Source organism: Gymnodraco acuticeps, unplaced genomic scaffold (genome assembly GCF_902827175.1).
Source record: "Gymnodraco acuticeps unplaced genomic scaffold, fGymAcu1.1, whole genome shotgun sequence".
NCBI classification, from domain to species: Eukaryota; Metazoa; Chordata; class Actinopteri; order Perciformes; family Bathydraconidae; genus Gymnodraco; species Gymnodraco acuticeps.
Window position 1 is genome coordinate 139,667 of NW_022989921.1, and position 17,704 is coordinate 157,370.

At 41.9% G+C, this 17,704-nt stretch overlaps 1 protein-coding gene across 4 annotated transcripts in view; it reads left to right on the forward strand.

Moving 5' to 3' along the window:
• Positions 1–14,063, forward strand: part of LOC117542279 (zinc finger protein Xfin-like) — a 134,891-nt gene extending 120,828 nt beyond the window's left edge. For all 4 annotated transcript variants that reach the window (XM_034209843.1, XM_034209844.1, XM_034209845.1 and 1 more), the window contains 3 exons: positions 10,057–11,196; positions 12,112–13,168; positions 14,007–14,063. In XM_034209843.1, the coding sequence (XP_034065734.1) occupies positions 10,057–11,196; positions 12,112–13,121 (2,150 nt within the window). In that variant the 3' untranslated portion in view covers positions 13,122–13,168; positions 14,007–14,063. The remainder of the gene's footprint in view (positions 1–10,056; positions 11,197–12,111; positions 13,169–14,006) is intronic.
• The last annotated feature ends 3,641 nt before the right edge of the window (positions 14,064–17,704 follow it).

A 17,704-nucleotide genomic window follows, 5' to 3' on the forward strand; every position in this document is an offset into this window, starting at 1 on the left:
AACAACAGCCTCGTTAATCGAGGGACCTGCACAGTACATAACGGTATCGTCCGCATAAAAATGTAAGGTTGCTCCTTCGACATTTTCACCTAAACTATTAATATAGATAGAGAATAATAGCGGACCTAAAACTGAACCTTGTGGTACACCATTAGTGATGTTTAACCACTCAGAAGACAGCCCATCAAAGTGAACACATTGGGACCTTTCAGAGAGGTAGTTTACAAACCACCCTACTGCATGGCTGGACATGCCTATACTGACCAGCCTTTGCTTCAAAATGCAATGATCGACAGTATCAAAAGCTTTGGATAGGTCAACAAATAGAGCTGCACAACTCTGCTTATTATCTAAAATACTCGTAATATCATTTACCACTTTCATTGTGGCAGTGATGGTGCTATGTTGCTTTCTGAAGCCTGACTGATGTTTAGACAGGATGTCATTGTTACATAAAAACTCCTTTACCTGTTCACTCACTAAGCGTTCGAGAACCTTGGCCAGAACTGACAACTTAGAGATGGGTCTATAATTGTTTAATAAGGTGGCCTCCCCTCCTTGTAGTAGTGGCAGGACATAAGCTGACTTCCATACTTTTGGGATTTTGTTCGTGCTGAGGGGGAGGTTAAAAAGAGTAGTAAGAGGTGGAGCAATAAAATCTGCAGCTATCTTTAAAAAGAAAGGTTCTACGTTGTCCGGACCAGCCGGCTAATGGAAGGCAATTTGAAATATGTGTGCAATCATAATAGCAATATGTATACAGCGTTTCGTGAATATCGGAATAACTATATCCGAGTAGTTTGGAGTAATTTGCGACATGTAAATCGTCAAAAATTGTGTATTCACTGTTAGCTTACGACCTCCACGATTGAGCTATCAAAAATGTTCTTCTCAATTTAGCATCATATTGGATAGGGGCTGAACTTGCGTGGAATTTTTCCAATCATTCCCCTAGGAGGAGTTCGCAAGAATGTGCTTAAAATGCATGAAAAAGCCCCATCTTTCAAAATGGCCGACTTCCTGGGGGGCGGTGCTAATGGAATCTATCTACAAATATGTCCGCAATTCCATGAGGAATGTCTGTGCCAAAATTCGTGAAGTTCTGAGAAACTATATGTGACTACCACACAATAGGGGGCGCTAGTGAGCAGTTTTTTTGAAAGATTACGTTTTTTTTTACATTCTCGAAAAGGTTGTGGGCTCTGACGTGTTTTCCAAGTTTTGCGTCCGAAGCTCATTTTATGCTATCGCAATTTTAAAAAATAGATATAGGCCACGCCCACATTCTGGATTTGTTGTGACACTTTATATCTCAGTTCGTAGTCACCCCCAGAGTATGTGTAACAAATAAATAAAAAGATTCGTCCATCCGTTCTTGAGTTATAAATTGGTGGTGTTTTTGGCGCCCCCTATAGTCCAAAATATAAATTATTTGGTGTGTCTATTTCCCAACACAGATTGAACCTAGCTACCAAAATGTGTGATGTTTGGATACATTGTTGATGATTTATGAGCATTTCTTTCTAAGCCCCGCCTTATTGCGTGTACGTTTTGATTGACGGTGGCAAAATGTATCTTCCTAACATGCTCATTTTCTACGGTAATGTGTCTGACCCGCCACCGATGCTATATACGAAGTTTGGTGTTGAAAAACTGAAAATTGAAATTTAAGTGAATATTTAACTGTTTTGAACATTATGCTAATTTAAATTTAGAGCAGGTCCACTCCGGATATGTGTGCAAAATGTCAGGTTATTTGAAGTTACGGTGCGACTTTGTACATTTATTCCGAAATGGGTTTTTCAAAGGTGGCGCACGTTGGAATATTTAACCCATTGACTCCAGAATATTGTATCTTTCACCAGTCCTGGCGTCCGTGCAAAAATATACAACTTTGTCAGCGTCCTAAAAGCCTCAAAAACAGGAAACGCCAGCAGAAAAATTATAATTCCACCAATAACAATAGGTTCCTCGCACTTCGTGCTAGGACGCCGTTGGGTCCTAGCGCTCCATGCTCGGGCCCTAATAAGAATAATTCCACCAATAACAATAGGTTCCTCGCACTTCGTGCTAGGACGCCGTTGGGTCCTAGCGCTTCGTGCTCGGGCCCTAATAAATGCTTTTATATATTTCTATTAGATGTGACTCTTTAGCGTTTCTGTTATTATTAACACTGCTGCTTTAGTTGTTTTGACTGCTAAAATCCTGTTATTCCTAATTTTAAAGCCGATATTCCGTGGGGTCGGGGGGCTCGGGTCCTTGTCACCCTTTCCATACCTGATGAGTTTGCATCCCTGATAATACTTAGTAAGGAGGCCATCATATTTTTGACTCATGGCTGAAGTTAAGTTTCTCCAGCTCTCCCCAGGTTGGCAAAAAAAATGCATCTCAAAATGCATCAGATTGATGCTTTAAAATATGGAATATTCCAAATGTTCTTCCGGGGGAGCATGCCCCCGGACCCCCCTAGAGGGATAATATCCTTCTCACCTTTTTCATGCCTGAAATGTGACTTGCTCTATCGAAATCAGTCACATTGACCCAAAGACACATTTCTGTGTGTGTGTGTGTGTGTGTGTGTGTGTGTGTGTGTGTGTGTGTGTGTGTGTGTGTGTGTGTGTGTGTGTGTGTGTGTGTGTGTGTGTGTGTGTGTGTGTGTGTGTGTGTGTGTGTGTGTGTGTGTGTGTGTGTGTGTGTGTGTGTGTGTGTGTGTGTGTGTGTGTGTGTGTGTGTGTGTGTGTGTGTGTGTGTGTGTGTGTGTGTGTGTGTGTGTGTGTGTGTGTGTGTGTGTGTGTGTGTGTGTGTGTGTGTGTGTGTGTGTGTGTGTGTGTGTGTGTGTGTGTGTGTGTGTGTGTGTGTGTGTGTGTGTGTGTGTGTGTGTGTGTGTGTGTGTGTGTGTGTGTGTGTGTGTGTGTGGTGTGTGGTGTGTGTGTGTGTGTGTGTGTGTGTGTGTGTGTGTGTGTGTGGTGTGTGTGTGTGTGTGTGTGTGTGTGTGTGTGTGTGTGTGTGTGTGTGTGTGTGTGTGTGTGTGTGTGTGTGTGTGTGTGTGTGTGTGTGTGTGTGTGTGTGGTTGTGTTGTGTTTACCGGGGAAACACTCACAAGAAACACCGGCTGTTGTTATGCTTGCTGTGGCGTTAAATTACTCCGAGTAACTCCGTTGTACTTGAGTCCAAGTAGAAGTACTCAGATCTTGTACTTGAGTCAAAGTAGAAGTACCAGAGTGTAGGAATACTCTGTTACAGTAAAAGTCCTGCATTCAAAATGTTCCTCAAGTCAAAGTAGAAAAGTATTCTCATCAAAATATAGTGAAAGTAGCGACAGTAAAAGTAGTCGTTGTGCAGATTGGTCCATTTCAGAATAATATATATGATATGTTTTATAATGATTGATCATGAAAGTGTTCTCAAAGCTGGTAAAGGTGCAGCTAGTTTGAATGACTTTGTATACTGCAGGGTAGCTTGTGGATTTACTCCAAGTGGAACTAAAGTCTGATTCAACACTTGGTTATATTTCACATCATTCATCCACATCTGTGAAGTAACTGAAGGTATTAAATACATGTACTGGAGTAGAAGTACACCATTTACCTCTGACTTATGTTTACTGCTAATCTAAAAGTACCTCAAAAACAGTAATCAATAATGTATTGAAAAGTTATTTGGCTGATGGGTTGCCCAGTCTACGTACAGATGGTTCACTCATTTTGAAATATTAAACTTAGTTTTATTTTCTTTAATTTGTCATCCTCATGTTGAATGCTATTATGAAACACACATTTGGTTGTTTATAGCATAAAGAACATCTGATGTAATCTGAGGTAGGGAAATAATCATTTGAGTATAAGTATGTGTATATGAATATGTAATTTACAACAGCTGTAAGATGCTTGAAAAGCTTGAAAATGCACCTTGAAAGTGCTTGAAAAGTGCTTGAATTTGACTTTGGAAAAGGTCTAAGAACCCTGATTACTGACGCATCTAGAGTATTCTTTTTTAAGAGCGGTTTCTAAACATTTGTCTCAGTGGACTTCACAGTTTTTACAGAATATCAGTATGACAATACGACACCCTCTGTCCTTAGACCCTCAAGGAAAAACTTCCAAAAAAGGAAAAACCCCAGTTTAAAGGGGAACATGAGAGAAACCTCAGGGAGAGCAACAGAGGAGGGATTCCTCTACCAGGACGGAGAGACGTGCAATAGATGCCGTGTGCAAATCGAAAGGATAATACATTTACAACATAGGTAGACCAAATGTTTGGAAATGCATGTGTCTATAATAAGAAGATCAATCCAAGAGGATGTCAACAATCCTGAAGGATCTATCAGGGAAGTAGTATGATGAAAGTCAGGCAGGACCACAGTGACAGGTTCAGTCACGACTCGAAATCCAGAACTCAGATCAGGACTCAGGATCAGCCACAACTCAGGATCCCAGCGTCGATAGACACCAAAAAGACATTTGGGGAAGCTGGGTTAATGGGAACATGAGAGTACACAGGTATAGACAGAGAGAAGGAAGAAGTAAGATGTCCCCCGACAAACTAAGCCTATATCAGCAAAACTAGGGGCTGAATCTAATCAGCCCTAACTATAAGCTTTATCAAAAAGGAAGGTCTTAAGCGCACTCTTAAAAACGGATACGGTGTCTGCCTCCCGAACACAAACTGGATGCTGATTCCACAAAAGTGGACCTTGATAAGAAAAAGCTCTGGCTCCCATTGTACTTTTAGAGACTCTAGGAACAACCAACAACCCTGCATTCTTGGAACGTAATGCCCTAGTAGGACAGTAGGGTATAATTAGTTCTTTAATGTAAGATGGCGCCTGCCCATTAAGGGCTTTGTAGGCGAGAAGAATAATTTTAAATTATATCCTGTGTTCTATAGGGAGCCAGTGTAAGGCAGCCAGAACAGAAGTAATGTGGTCCCTTTTCCTAACTCTGGTTAGTACACGAGCTGCACCATTTTGAATCAGCTGAAGCGATTTGACTGACTTCTTAGTACACCCTGATAATAGAGAGTTACAATAATCCCGCCTTGAAGTAACAAATGCATGGACTAGTTTCTCTGCATCGTTTTGAGGCAAGATATGCCTGATTTTTGCAATGTTACGTAAATGAAAAAAGGCAGTCCTTGAGATTGATTTTATGTTGGCGTTAAAGGATAAATCCTGATCAAATATAACACCAAGATTCCTTACAGTCTCACTGGAGGCCAAATTAATGCCATCCATAGTTAATATATCTTTAGATAGTTTGTTTCGTAGAGTCTTTGGGCCAAGTACAATAACTTCAGTTTTGGCCGTGTTTTACATTAAAAAGTTTAAGGTCATCCACGTTTTTAAGTCCTTGAGGCAGTCTTGAATTGTATTTAGATGTTTGGTTTCATTAGGCTTAATGGATAAATATAGTTGAGTATCATCCGCATAACAATGAAAGTTTACAGAATGATTCCTTATAATATTGCCTAACGGAAGCATATATAATGTGAACAAAATAGGTCCAAGCACCGAGCCCTGTGGCACTCCATGGCTAACTTTGGTTTGCATGGAAGATTCATCGTTGACACGCACAAACTGAGAGCGTTCAGATAGATAGGACCTAAACCAGCCTAAAGCAGTTCCCTGTATGCCAACTAAGTGCTCTAGTCTTTGCAATAGGATATCATTGTCGATAGTATAAAATGCAGCACTGAGATCGAGCAAGACAAGAATAGAGACACGTCCCTTGTCTGAGGCTATTAGAATGTCATTTGTGACTTTAACCAGAGCTGTCTCTGTGCTATGATGTGTTCTAAAGCCAGACTGAAAATCTTCAAATAAATCATTGTTTTTTAAGTAATCACACAGCTGTTTTGCGACTGCTTTCTTAACCCTTCTCTTGCGTTTCGGGTCAAAAGTGACCGAATGACTTATTTGAATCATAAATATTGTGTTTTTCATCCAATTGCCTCAATACCTTGTGTTATCCTCCACACTAGGCCTCTGAACATATACACTTGATGATCACCACTTGCATTGAATTTTGGGTGATTTATTCAACAGTGAAACACCCTTGACGTTTTCAGTCAGATTTGACCGCCATAGAAAATGAATGGGTATGAGTGTATTATGTTCATCCTGCAGATGGAAAACATCTACACACACACACACACACACACACACACACACACACACACACACACACACACACACACACACACACACACACACACACACACACACACATACAAATGTTACGGGAACCTCTCCCTTTCTCGCGCTGTATGATACAATGTATCATACCTTCTCACAGGTGCAAGCTCTGTGCCCCTCGAGAAACACAAACCTCTCACTTTCTCGCGCTAAATGCGCCTCCCTTACTGGCTCTCAAGCAGTTATATTTGTGCCTTGCTCACATTTGACTCATTGACACAATGAGCAGGCGACCGATCAGGCGATTTTCTGTACGAGGGGCTCTGGACACATTTTTTAACCAGATGAAGAGGAGATTGAACCAGACGAAGAGGACATAGAGGAAGATGTCTCAGAAATGGAAGACAACAGCGATCCAGACTATGAGCCTACAACAGACCAGGAAGAGGCACCTGAGGGAGAGGCCCCTGAGGGAGAGGAGCCTGAGGTGACATTCCACAATTTTGCATAGCCAACTATGTGCGTGAACACACACATGTTCTGTTATGGTATATTTCTCTTTCAATAAATGTTCATTGAAGAAAACAGTATCAGTGTCTTATTTTATATTCATCACAGTGAATGCTGAACTTGATGGGCCCACCGGTGAGTCCGGACCATGACATGAAACACTGGCTTGCTTGTATCAAATCAATACATCCCATACATCATTGGAACGGGAAAAATCTCAGCTACAACACTAACTAAATCATTTCCATCTCCAGTAAACACAGCCTACATGGCAAGCATTTTTATAATATACAGTAATGTAAAATAAGCACTATCTTTGAACTGACTGCCAAAAATAATGTGAAATTCACCCCTGGTGTCATTCTGTCTGTCATCCCTTGATTCGACTGTTCGAATGAGATGTCAACCATCAAAATTGGATAAGGGGTTCCAGAGATATCACTGTGCAAAACACAACGGTCAATTTTGACCGAAAATAGCATGGGAAGGGGGGTATGACCTAACGCAAGAGAAGGGTTAAGAATGTTCGAGAGGAACGGAAGATTAGAAATAGGTTGCAGCGCATCTGTAGCACTATTAACAACAAGATCAATTTGGGGTGGTTTACATTTTTTATAAGTTTCCTCCCTTACATGCAGACAAGCTATCAAGTTAAGTATTGATGGAATCTCTTCCTTAAATGTGGCTATAGCCTTAATGGATAGATTTCTGCTACAGGAACTTTTGACTAACGGTTTGTAATCTATTAACAGTACTTCAAAAGTTACTATTTTTTTCAGATAAAGCAGGATTATGCGGTTCGACTAATAGTTGCTCAATTTCAATACCATAAGTCAGAACAAGGTCGAGAGTGTGATTATAGCAGTGGGTTGGTTTATTTACACTCTGACAAAAACCAACAGAATCTAATATAGAGTTAAATGCAACAGTAAGGCTATTTTTATCGTCGTCAACATGAATATTAAAGTCACCTACGATAATTACTTTATCTGTTTTAAGAACCAAAGTTGATCAAAACTCAGAGAATTCAGATAAGAATTCTGAATAAGGACCTGGTGCACGGTACACTGTAACAAATAAGATTGGCTGCAAAGTTTTCCATGTCGGATGCGTAAGACTAAAAACAAGGCTTTCAAAGGAGGTATGATTTAATTTTGGTTTAGTATTGATGAGTAAACTTGAGTCAAAGATTGCTGCAACTCCACCTCCTCGGCCTGTGCCTAGGGCAATATGAGTATTGATATGGCTGGGTGGAGTGGCCTCATTTATGCTGACATATTCTTCATGTCTCAACCACGTTTCAGTGAGACAGCATATATCAAAATTATAATCTGATATTAAATCATTTACCAATATTGCTTTAGATGCTAGGGATCTTATATTTAAGAGACCACATTTAATCTTCCTGTTTTGTTGCACTGTAGTAGTTGTTACATTTACTTTGATTAGATTATTATGTATGACAACTAGTTTTACTTTGAATTGTCCTTGGGCAGACACACACACCGTTAGTATTGGGTATTTTATTGGGTTTGGGATTCCTATGGATGACTGCCCAGGAGAAAGCGCAGAGAAGTGTGTAAGACTGCGACTCCGCCTCCTGGTCTCAACTCCAGTTTGTCATGGATTAAGTCCACAAAGCCCTGAAATGTTTGCCGAAATGAGATTTGCACCTTCCAAAGTAGGATGAATGCCGTCTCTCTTAATCAGACCAGGTTTTCCCCAGAAGGCTGTCCAATTCTTTACGAAGCCCACATTGTTTGCTGGGCACCACCAAGACAACCAGCGCTGAAAGGATGACATGCGGCTATACATGTCGTCATTGATCAGATTGGGGAGGGGACCAGAGAAGATTACGGTGTCCGACATTGTTTTTGCATAACTACACACCGACTCCACATTATGTTTGGTGCATTCTGATTGGCGTAAACGAACATCATTACCACCGACGTGAATAACAATCCTACTGTATTTACGTTTATTCTTAGCCAGCAGTTTAAGATGCGCCTCAACGTCGCCCGCTCTGGCCCCCGGAATGCTTTTGACTGTGTAGGCTTTGGTCTCTAATTTCACGTATCTCATAATAGAGCTACCAATAACCAGAGTTGGCTTCTCAGCGGGTGTCTCGCTGAGTGGGGAAAATGTGTTAGATACGTGAACGGGTTGGTGGGGACCTGTGGGTTTTGCATAATGCCTCTTCTGAACAGTCACCCAGTCTCCTGGCTGCTCGGGAGTTGCCGGGGGACGGCTAATAGGAGCTACCTCTTGCCGGTCTAAGATGCGGAACCGTGCTTCTATGTCTATGATTCCCACCTCCAACCTAACAACTATACTACATGTAATACATGTATCGGTACTAGTAAAGGAGGAAGGGAAGTAACCAAACATGAGACAGGTAGAGCAGGAAATAGCACCCGAGGGTGGGGAAAGAGCCATGGCTAGCTATCAAGCTAAAGTAGCTACCGTTAGCAAACCTGAAAGGAGTGTAAGCAACTGTGGAGTTACAGTCGCTAAGAGAAGGAGAGTTGTGAGAGCTAAAGATGTAGTAACGTGTGATTACAACGTCAGGTAGCTGCCGTGATCAAGAATTTTAAAACGATCGATTTAAGATAATATAAGCTATCAGCAGCAGAACAGGCACAAAGGATACCCGGAGATGACAACAACAACCGGAAGTGACAACACGCTTACCGCAATAGTGAGGGTCCCATTGGCCAATAGATGAACTGCAGTTTGTGGCACTTCCTTTTGGGCTTCACGGCTCTGCCCCGGAGATTGCCGCTTGGTTTGCATCTTGCAAATTATATTGCACTGGAGGAGCCTGTGACTTCAGTTTTCATTACCATATCAACACTGTAGCTGCTGAGCACATGATGATAAAGCCGTGAATATTGAATCTTGAAACCTGTAGCTCAATGCTCTCAAGACAGTGAGATGGTTGTGGACTTCAGGAAGAACGCAGCCCCACCCGCCCCCATCACTCTGTGTGACTCCCCAGTCACTTCTGTGGAGTCTTTCCTCTTCCAGTGACTTTTATCCACCCCATAATAACCTTACATTAATGCACATCAACAACACCTTGTTCTTTTTAACATTGTAAACCCTGCACATGCTGCTCATCTCTTCTGCACACTAACTCTTTTAAATCAGCACAGTTCTCCACTTTAAATAAAGTGTATAGTATTTGTCACATTTAAATATTGTTAATTGGTTTTAATAGTTTTAAAATAGTTTTGTTTTACATAGCTGTTATAATCCTATTTGTATTTTATTTTTGTTTTGCTAAGATGCTTCTTTCTGTGTCTTTTTATGCACCACATATAATGCACCACTAAAGCAAATTCCTCGTATGTGTAAACCTACTTGGTAAATATAACCGATTCTGATGAATATGTGTTTCCTGTTTCCTGCAGACGTCCAGCAGCTGGTGGTGGTTAAAGAAGAGGTTCCCCCTGAGCAGCAGGAGTGGATCTCCAGTCTGGACCGGGAGGACCCAGAGCCCCCCCCACACATTAAAGAGGAACAGGAGGAACTCTGGAGCAGTCAGGAGGGAGAGCAGCTTCAAGGGCTGGAGGAGACTGATATCACCAAGTTCACATTCACTCCTGTCCCTGTGAAGAGTGAAGATGAAGAAGAGAAACCTCAGTCCTCTCAGCTTCATCAAAGACAAACTGAACTCCTGGAAACAGAAGCTGATGGAGAGGACTGTGGAGGACCAGAACCAGCCAGGAACTCAGATCCAGAGAGACATTTACAACCAGAGACTGAGGACAACTCTGGAGACACTTCTGAACCTGACACTGAAGACAGGGCTGATTGGAAGAAGACCAGAGAACCAGGTTCAAAGTCTCAGAAAAATAAACAAGAAACTGTCAGTGATTCAAGACGTAGTGCAGGAGAGAAACCATTCATCTGCTCAGTCTGTAAGAAAGCTTTTACACAGAGAGCACATTTAAAGGAGCACATGAAAATCCACACAGGAGAGAAACCATTCAGCTGCTCAGTCTGTGAGAATACATTTGCACGGAAAGGATATTTAAATCTGCACATGAGAAGCCACACAGGAGAGAAACCATTCAGCTGTTCAGTCTGTAAGAAATCTTTTGCAGTGAGAGGAAGTTTAAAGGACCACATGAGAATACACACAGGAGAGAAACCGTTCAGTTGCTTAGTCTGTGATACATCTTTTAAACGGAGAGACAGTTTAAAGGGCCACATGAGGATACACACAGGAGAGAAACCATTCAGCTGCAGTATTTGTGACAAAAAGTTCGCCTGGAGTCAAAAGGTCAAAAGACATAAGTGCATTGGTCGTCAGTCCTCACAGCTTCATCAAACTCAAACTGAGGAGAACCGAGAGGCAGAGCCTCCAGCCAGCAGCTCAGCTGAACACATGGAAACAGAAGCTGATGGAGAGGACTGTGGGGGACCAGAACCAGCCAGGAACTCAGATCCAGAGAGACATTTACAACCAGAGACTGAGGACAACCCTGGAGACTCTTCTGAACCTCGGATTGAAGACAGGGCTGATTGGAAGAAGACCAGAGAACCAGGTTCAAACTCTCAGAGAAATAAACAAGACCCTGTCAGTGATTCAAGACGTAGTGCAGGAGAGAAACCATTCAGCTTCTCAGTCTGTAAGAAATACTTTTTGCTCCCAATGCTGACCTTTTTCTAAAATGTTTCAGAAAATCTCTAAATTCTGGCCTTTGCAGAAAACCTCAGAATTTGGACTTTTTCTTAAAATCAATACATTTTGACCTATTTTCTCAAAATTCAGCTTTTAGAAAAAGCTGAATTTTGGGGAAAATAATTTGGAGAAAAATGTATTATGAGATATGGAGAAAAAAGTCAGTTTTGATTTTAAGAAAAAGTCAAAACTCTGAGGTTTTCTGCCAATGCCAGTATGAGAGATTTTCAGAAACATTTTACATTTTAGAAAAAGGTCAGCATTTGGAGAAAAAAGTCATTATTCTGAGTTTTCCAGAAAAAAAGTCAGAAATCTGAGAAACAAAGTCAGGATGTTGAGATTTTCTTAAAAATTCAGCATCTTAGAAAAAAGTCAGAATTTGGAGAATTATTATTGTAGGGATTCTATATATTGTCGAGAGGGAGATAAGGCACTTGAGACCCAACGATGCAGACGAGCTGAAGGCCGCTAGTGAAGCAATCTGTGCTTCCATCACACCTCAGCAGTGCCACAGACTGATAGTCTCCATGCAACATTGATGCAGTTATTCATGCTAAAGGAGGTCCAACCAAGTACTGACAGCAGGAACATTAATATACTTGTCAGAAGGCCAGCACTTCTATATAAACAAAGTGGGCGGAACTTAGCAAAACCATAGGCAAGCATTTAAAATAAGGATTGGATAAAGGCTGCAAAGTTAATAATTGTTAATTATAGTTAGATTTTAAATTCTAATACTCTACAGTTTCTCTGAATATGTGTTTCCTGTTTCCTGCAGACGTCCAGCAGCTGGTGGTGGTTAAAGAAGAGGTTCCCCCTGAGCAGCAGGAGTGGAGCTCCAGTCTGAACCAGGAGGACCCAGAGCCCCCCCCACACATTAAAGAGGAACAGGAGGAACTCTGGAGCAGTCAGGAGGGAGAGCAGCTTCAAGCGCTGGAGGAGGCTGATATCATCAAGTTCACATTCACTCCTGTCCCTGTGAAGAGTGAAGATGATGAAGAGAAACCTCAGTCCTCTCAGCTTCATCAAAGACAAACTGAACACCTGGAAACAGAAGCTGATGGAGAGGACTGTGGAGGACCGGAACTAGCCAGGAACTCAGATCCAGAGAGACATTTACAACCAGAGACTGAGGACAACCCTGGAGACTCTTCTGAACCTGACACTGAAGACAGTGCTGATTGGAAGGAGACCAGAGAACCAGGTTCAAACTCTCAGAGAAATAAACAAAACTCTGTCAATGATTCAAGACGTAGTGCAGGAGGGAAACTATTCAGCTGCTCCGTCTGTAAGAAATCTTTTAAACACGAACGACATTTAAAGCAACACATGAAAATCCACACAGGACAGAAACCATTCAGCTGCTCAGTCTGTAATAAATCTTTTAAACACAGTGGAACTTTAAAGCAGCACTTGAGAAACCACACAGGAGAGAAACTTTTTATCTGCTCAATTTGTAAGAAATCTTTTGCAGTGAGAGGACATTTAAAGGGCCACATGAGAATACACACGGGAGAGAAACCATTCAGCTGCAGTATTTGTGACAAAAGATTCACCTGGAGTCATCATGTCAAAAGACATAAGTGTGTTGGTCGTCAGTCCTCACAGCTTCATCAAACTCAAACTGAGGAGAACAGAGAGGCAGAGCCTCCAGCCAGCAGCTCAGCTGAATACCTGGAAACAGAAGCTGGTGGAGAGGACTGTGGAGGACCAGAACCAGCCAGGAACTCAGATCCAGAGAGACATTTACAACCAGAGACTGAGGACAACCCTGGAAACTCTTCATGAACCTGACACTGAAGACAGGGCTGATTGGAAGGAGACCAGAGAACCAGGTTCAAACTCTCATTGAAATAAACAAGACCCTGTCAGTGATTCAAGACGTAGTGCAGGAGAGAAACCATTCAGCTTCTCAGTCTGTAAGAAATAATTTTTACTCTAAATGCTGACCTTTTTCTAAAGTACAAAATGTTTCAGAAAATCTCTCAATTCTGGCCTTTGCAGAAAACCTCAACATTTTGACATTTTCTTAAAATCAATACATGCTGACGTATTTTCTCAAAATTCAGACACATTTCCTCAAAACTCCACCTTTTGAAAAAGTCAGCATTTTGGGAAAAAGTTAGAATTTTGAGAAAACATGTAATGAGATATGGAGAGAAAAGTCAGTTTTGATTAAAAAAAAAAGTCAAAACTCTGAGGTTTTCTGCAAAAGCTAGAATTTAGAAATGTTCTGAAAATGGTTTCGTTTTATAAAAAGGTCAGCATTTGGAGAATTATTATTGTACAGATTCTATGTATTGTCGAGAGGAAGGTGAGGCACACGAGACCCAACAATGCAGAAGAGCTGAAGGCCGCTAGTGAAGCAACCTGGGCTTCCATCACACCTCAGCAGTGCCACAGACTGATAGTCTCCATGCCACACCGCATTGATGCAGTTATTCATGCTAAAGTAGTCCAACCAAGTACTGAATGCATACACATGAACACACTTGTCAGAAGGCCAGCACTTCTATATAAACATAGTGGGCGGAACTTAGCAAAACCATCGGCAAGCATTTAAAAATAAGGAATAGATAAGGGCTGCAAAGTTAATGAATTGTTAATTATGGTTAGATTTTAAATTCTAATATTCTACAGTTTCTCTGAATATCTGTTTCCTGTTTCCTGCAGACGTCCAGCAGCTGGTGGTGGTTAAAGAAGAGGTTCCCCCTGAGCAGCAGGAGTGGAGCTCCAGTCTGGACCAGGAGGACCCAGAGCACCCCCCACACATTAAAGAGGAACAGGAGGAACGATGGAGCAGTCAGGAGGGAGAGCAGCTTCAAGGGCTGGAGGAGGCTGATATAACCAAGTTCACATTCACTCCTGTCCCTGTGAAGAGTGAAGATGATGACGAGAAACCTCAGTCCTCTCAGCTTCATCAAAGACAAACTGAACACCTGGAAACAGAAGCTGGTGGAGAGGACTCTGGAGGACCAGAACCAGCCAGGAACTCAGATCCAGAGAGACATTTACAACCAGAGACTGAGGACAACCCTGGAGGCTCTTCTGAACCTGACACTGAAGACAGGGCTGATTGGAAGGAGACCAGAGAACCAGGTTCAAACTCTCAGAGAAATAAACAAGACCCTGTCATCGATTCAAGACGTAGTGCAGGAGAGAAACCATTCAGCTGCTCAGTCTGTAATCGATCTTGTAAACGGAGAGGACATTTACATGATCACATGAGAATCCACACAGGAGAGAAACCATTCAGCTGCTTAGTCTGTAATAAATCTTTTACACAGAGAGGACATTTAAAGAAACACATGAGAATCCACACAGGAGAGAAACCATTCAGCTGCAGTGTTTGTGATAAAAGATTCACCCTGAGTAGTCATGTCGAAAGACATAGGTGTTTTGGTCGTCAGTCCCCACAGCTTCATCAAACTCAGACTGAGGAGAACAGAGAGGCAGAGCCTCCAGCCAGCAGCTCAGCTGAACACATGGAAACAGAAGCTGATGGAGAGGACTGTGGAGGACCAGAACCAGCCAGGAACTCAGATCCAGAGAGACATTTACAACCAGAGACTGAGGACAACCCTGGAGACTCTTCTGAACCTGACACTGAAGACAAGGATGATTGTTAGGTTTAAATTATTTGGGTAAGTCCCAGTATGTCATATATACTGCGATAACTTGACTGTTTGTGATAAAAAATGTTTGGTCCAAGTAAAGAGAGGACTGTGGAGGACCAGAACCGGCAACATTTACAACCAGAGACCGAGGAGGTTTCCATATTGGGTTATATATTCAAACGAAAGTTAGTATAATGAAATATACATTTTTAGAATCCACAATTTAAAATGCATGATATGTCACAAAGCTCTATACTTATATACTAAATGTACACGGAGGTGTGTGGCGTAGTGGATAGAGCGTTGGTGTTCGGATCAAGGGAGCACAGGTTTCAAAACCCACTGCAGTCAGCATGTCGTTGTGTCCCTGGGCAAGACACTTCATCCTAAATTGCTCCTGTGGGGATTGCCCACAGTATTGAGTATGTAAGTCGCTTTGGATAAAAGCGTCTAACAAGTAACATGTAATGTAATGTTTGGTAAACTGACATGAAAGAGTGTAAGGTCTGATATAGTTGATCACTAAAGGTGTCATTATTCAGCAGAGGGAAGACACCCTTACTCTCACAGCAGAAGGCCCCTGACTCACACCCGGAAGCAATGACTCTTCTCCACATACATGTGTCTGTTGGTGTGTATTCACTTCTGCTTCTGTTGGTATGATATAAAAGCAGCAGCTGAGAGAGGAAAACAGGTCTTACGGCCCGTCCACACAGCAGCTTTTGGCGATTTGTCTCGCGTCTCCGCCCATTGACTTTGAATGGGGATGACGTCACTTTCCCTCGCTTGTCGCCGAACTGCATTGTGGGGGGGCGAGGCGAAGATTTCCAGGATTTCCAGGATGTTCAGGATTCCAAAGTTGAACAATGTTCAACTTTTGAGGCTGAGCTGGAAGCGACAGCCAATCAGATCCGTTTATGCAAATCTGACAGTTCAAGCGCTAGCCAATCAAACCGCGTGCAAGCTGGGAGAACCAGACCCGCAGTTCCTTTCTATATTCCACAAAAATGGAGGAGAACTTAGTTATTGCGGTAGCAAATCACCCGGTTCTTTATGACCAGTCCCTATTTACTTACCGGGATACAAACCGGAGGAACCAGGCATGGAGGGAGGTGGCAGAGGCAGTGGGTGAAACTGGTAGGTTTTCGCTTATTTGGGGATTTTATATCCAGTTTACTTCGTTGCTAGTTTACTTCGTTGCTAGCAAGCATTGACAGTATCATTAGCCAGCATGGAATGTAGCATAAAATAGCACCATAAACATTAATCTCATAAATGTTCAAAATGTTAAAAAAATAAATGTTCATCATAGCCCTTCCTATTTGACAATAGTGTAGAAGAACCGGGTTTTTTTAATTTGTATGTCGGGGGCGGGATATTCATGTGATATTCATGTGATTGGTTGTTGGTCGCGAAATCCCCAAGCTGTCAGACACGCCCAGCTCCAGGATTTTCAAGATTTGGTCAAAGCTGCTGTGTGGACACACCGTTAGGGTTCTTAACTGGGAATCTCTCCCCAGACGTTATTTACCCGCTGTCATCATGAGGAAATGCCTCTGAAGATATGCAGGGTTTGTTAACAAAAAGGCAAACGTGTAAACCGGTAAATTAAGAGTAAAACATTGTATAACTAACACATTGTAACCAGATCAAATAAAAAATGGTGTTAGAGCGTGGACCATCTCTTCAAATAAAACCATCCCACCCATTTGGACTTGGGTAACCTAAATGAATTCTGCGCTGTCCTCTCCTGATTTAGGGTAAGATTGCACGACTGCCACACTCACACTTAGGTAGGGTCACACCTCATTACAGATACTAGAATCCTACGGGATCGCTGCAGCAAGATGTTGGAGATCTTCTACCAGTCTGTTGTTGGAGATCTTCTACCAGTCTGTTGTTGGAGATTTTCTACCAGTCTGTTGTTGGAGATCTTCTACCAGTCTGTTGTTGGAGATCTTCTACCAGTCTGTTGTTGGAGATCATCTACCAGTCTGTTGATGGAGATCTTCTACCAGTCTGTTGTTGGAGATCATCTACCAGTCTGTTGTTGGAGATCTTCTACCAGTCTGTTGTTGGAGATCTTCTACCAGTCTGTTGTTGGAGATCTTCTACCAGTCTGTTGTTGGAGATCTTCTACCAGTCTGTTGTTGGAGATCATCTACCAGTCTGTTGTTGGAGATCTTCTACCAGTCTGTTGATGGAGATCTTCTACCAGTCTGTTGATGGAGATCTTCTACCAGTCTATTGTTGCCACTCTTCTTTGATGTGGCTTCTCTTCGGATAACTGGACTTAAACTCACAACGTAAAATATATATTTTTAAACGTATATCTTAATTGTCCCAATATACATGGCATTAACATGCTCTTTACAAACAACATAATAATCATGCAACAAAAGGCCAGCAAGGCAATCACAAAAAAAAACTAGGGATATGTCTTCATGTTATTATAGTCTTGAAAATACATCTGTTAGCTATTGTTCCAGTCAAATGTCTTTGTTTTGAGTCCAATGTTCCCACTTTTTGTTGAGTTGTGTTTCTTGTAATCTCAATTTATGAATCATTTTTTCCATCAAAAATATTTCTTCCATGATTGTTACCCATTGGTTTTTCGTTGGTGGTGCTGCCTTACCCCAATTTCCTAGTGAAAGCTTTCTTGCTGGATATTAGCAGGATTTGGATCAACTATCTGTCACTTGCAATAATCTCCAGGACATTTACATAAATAGAGTACCAAACTACTTTTAGAAA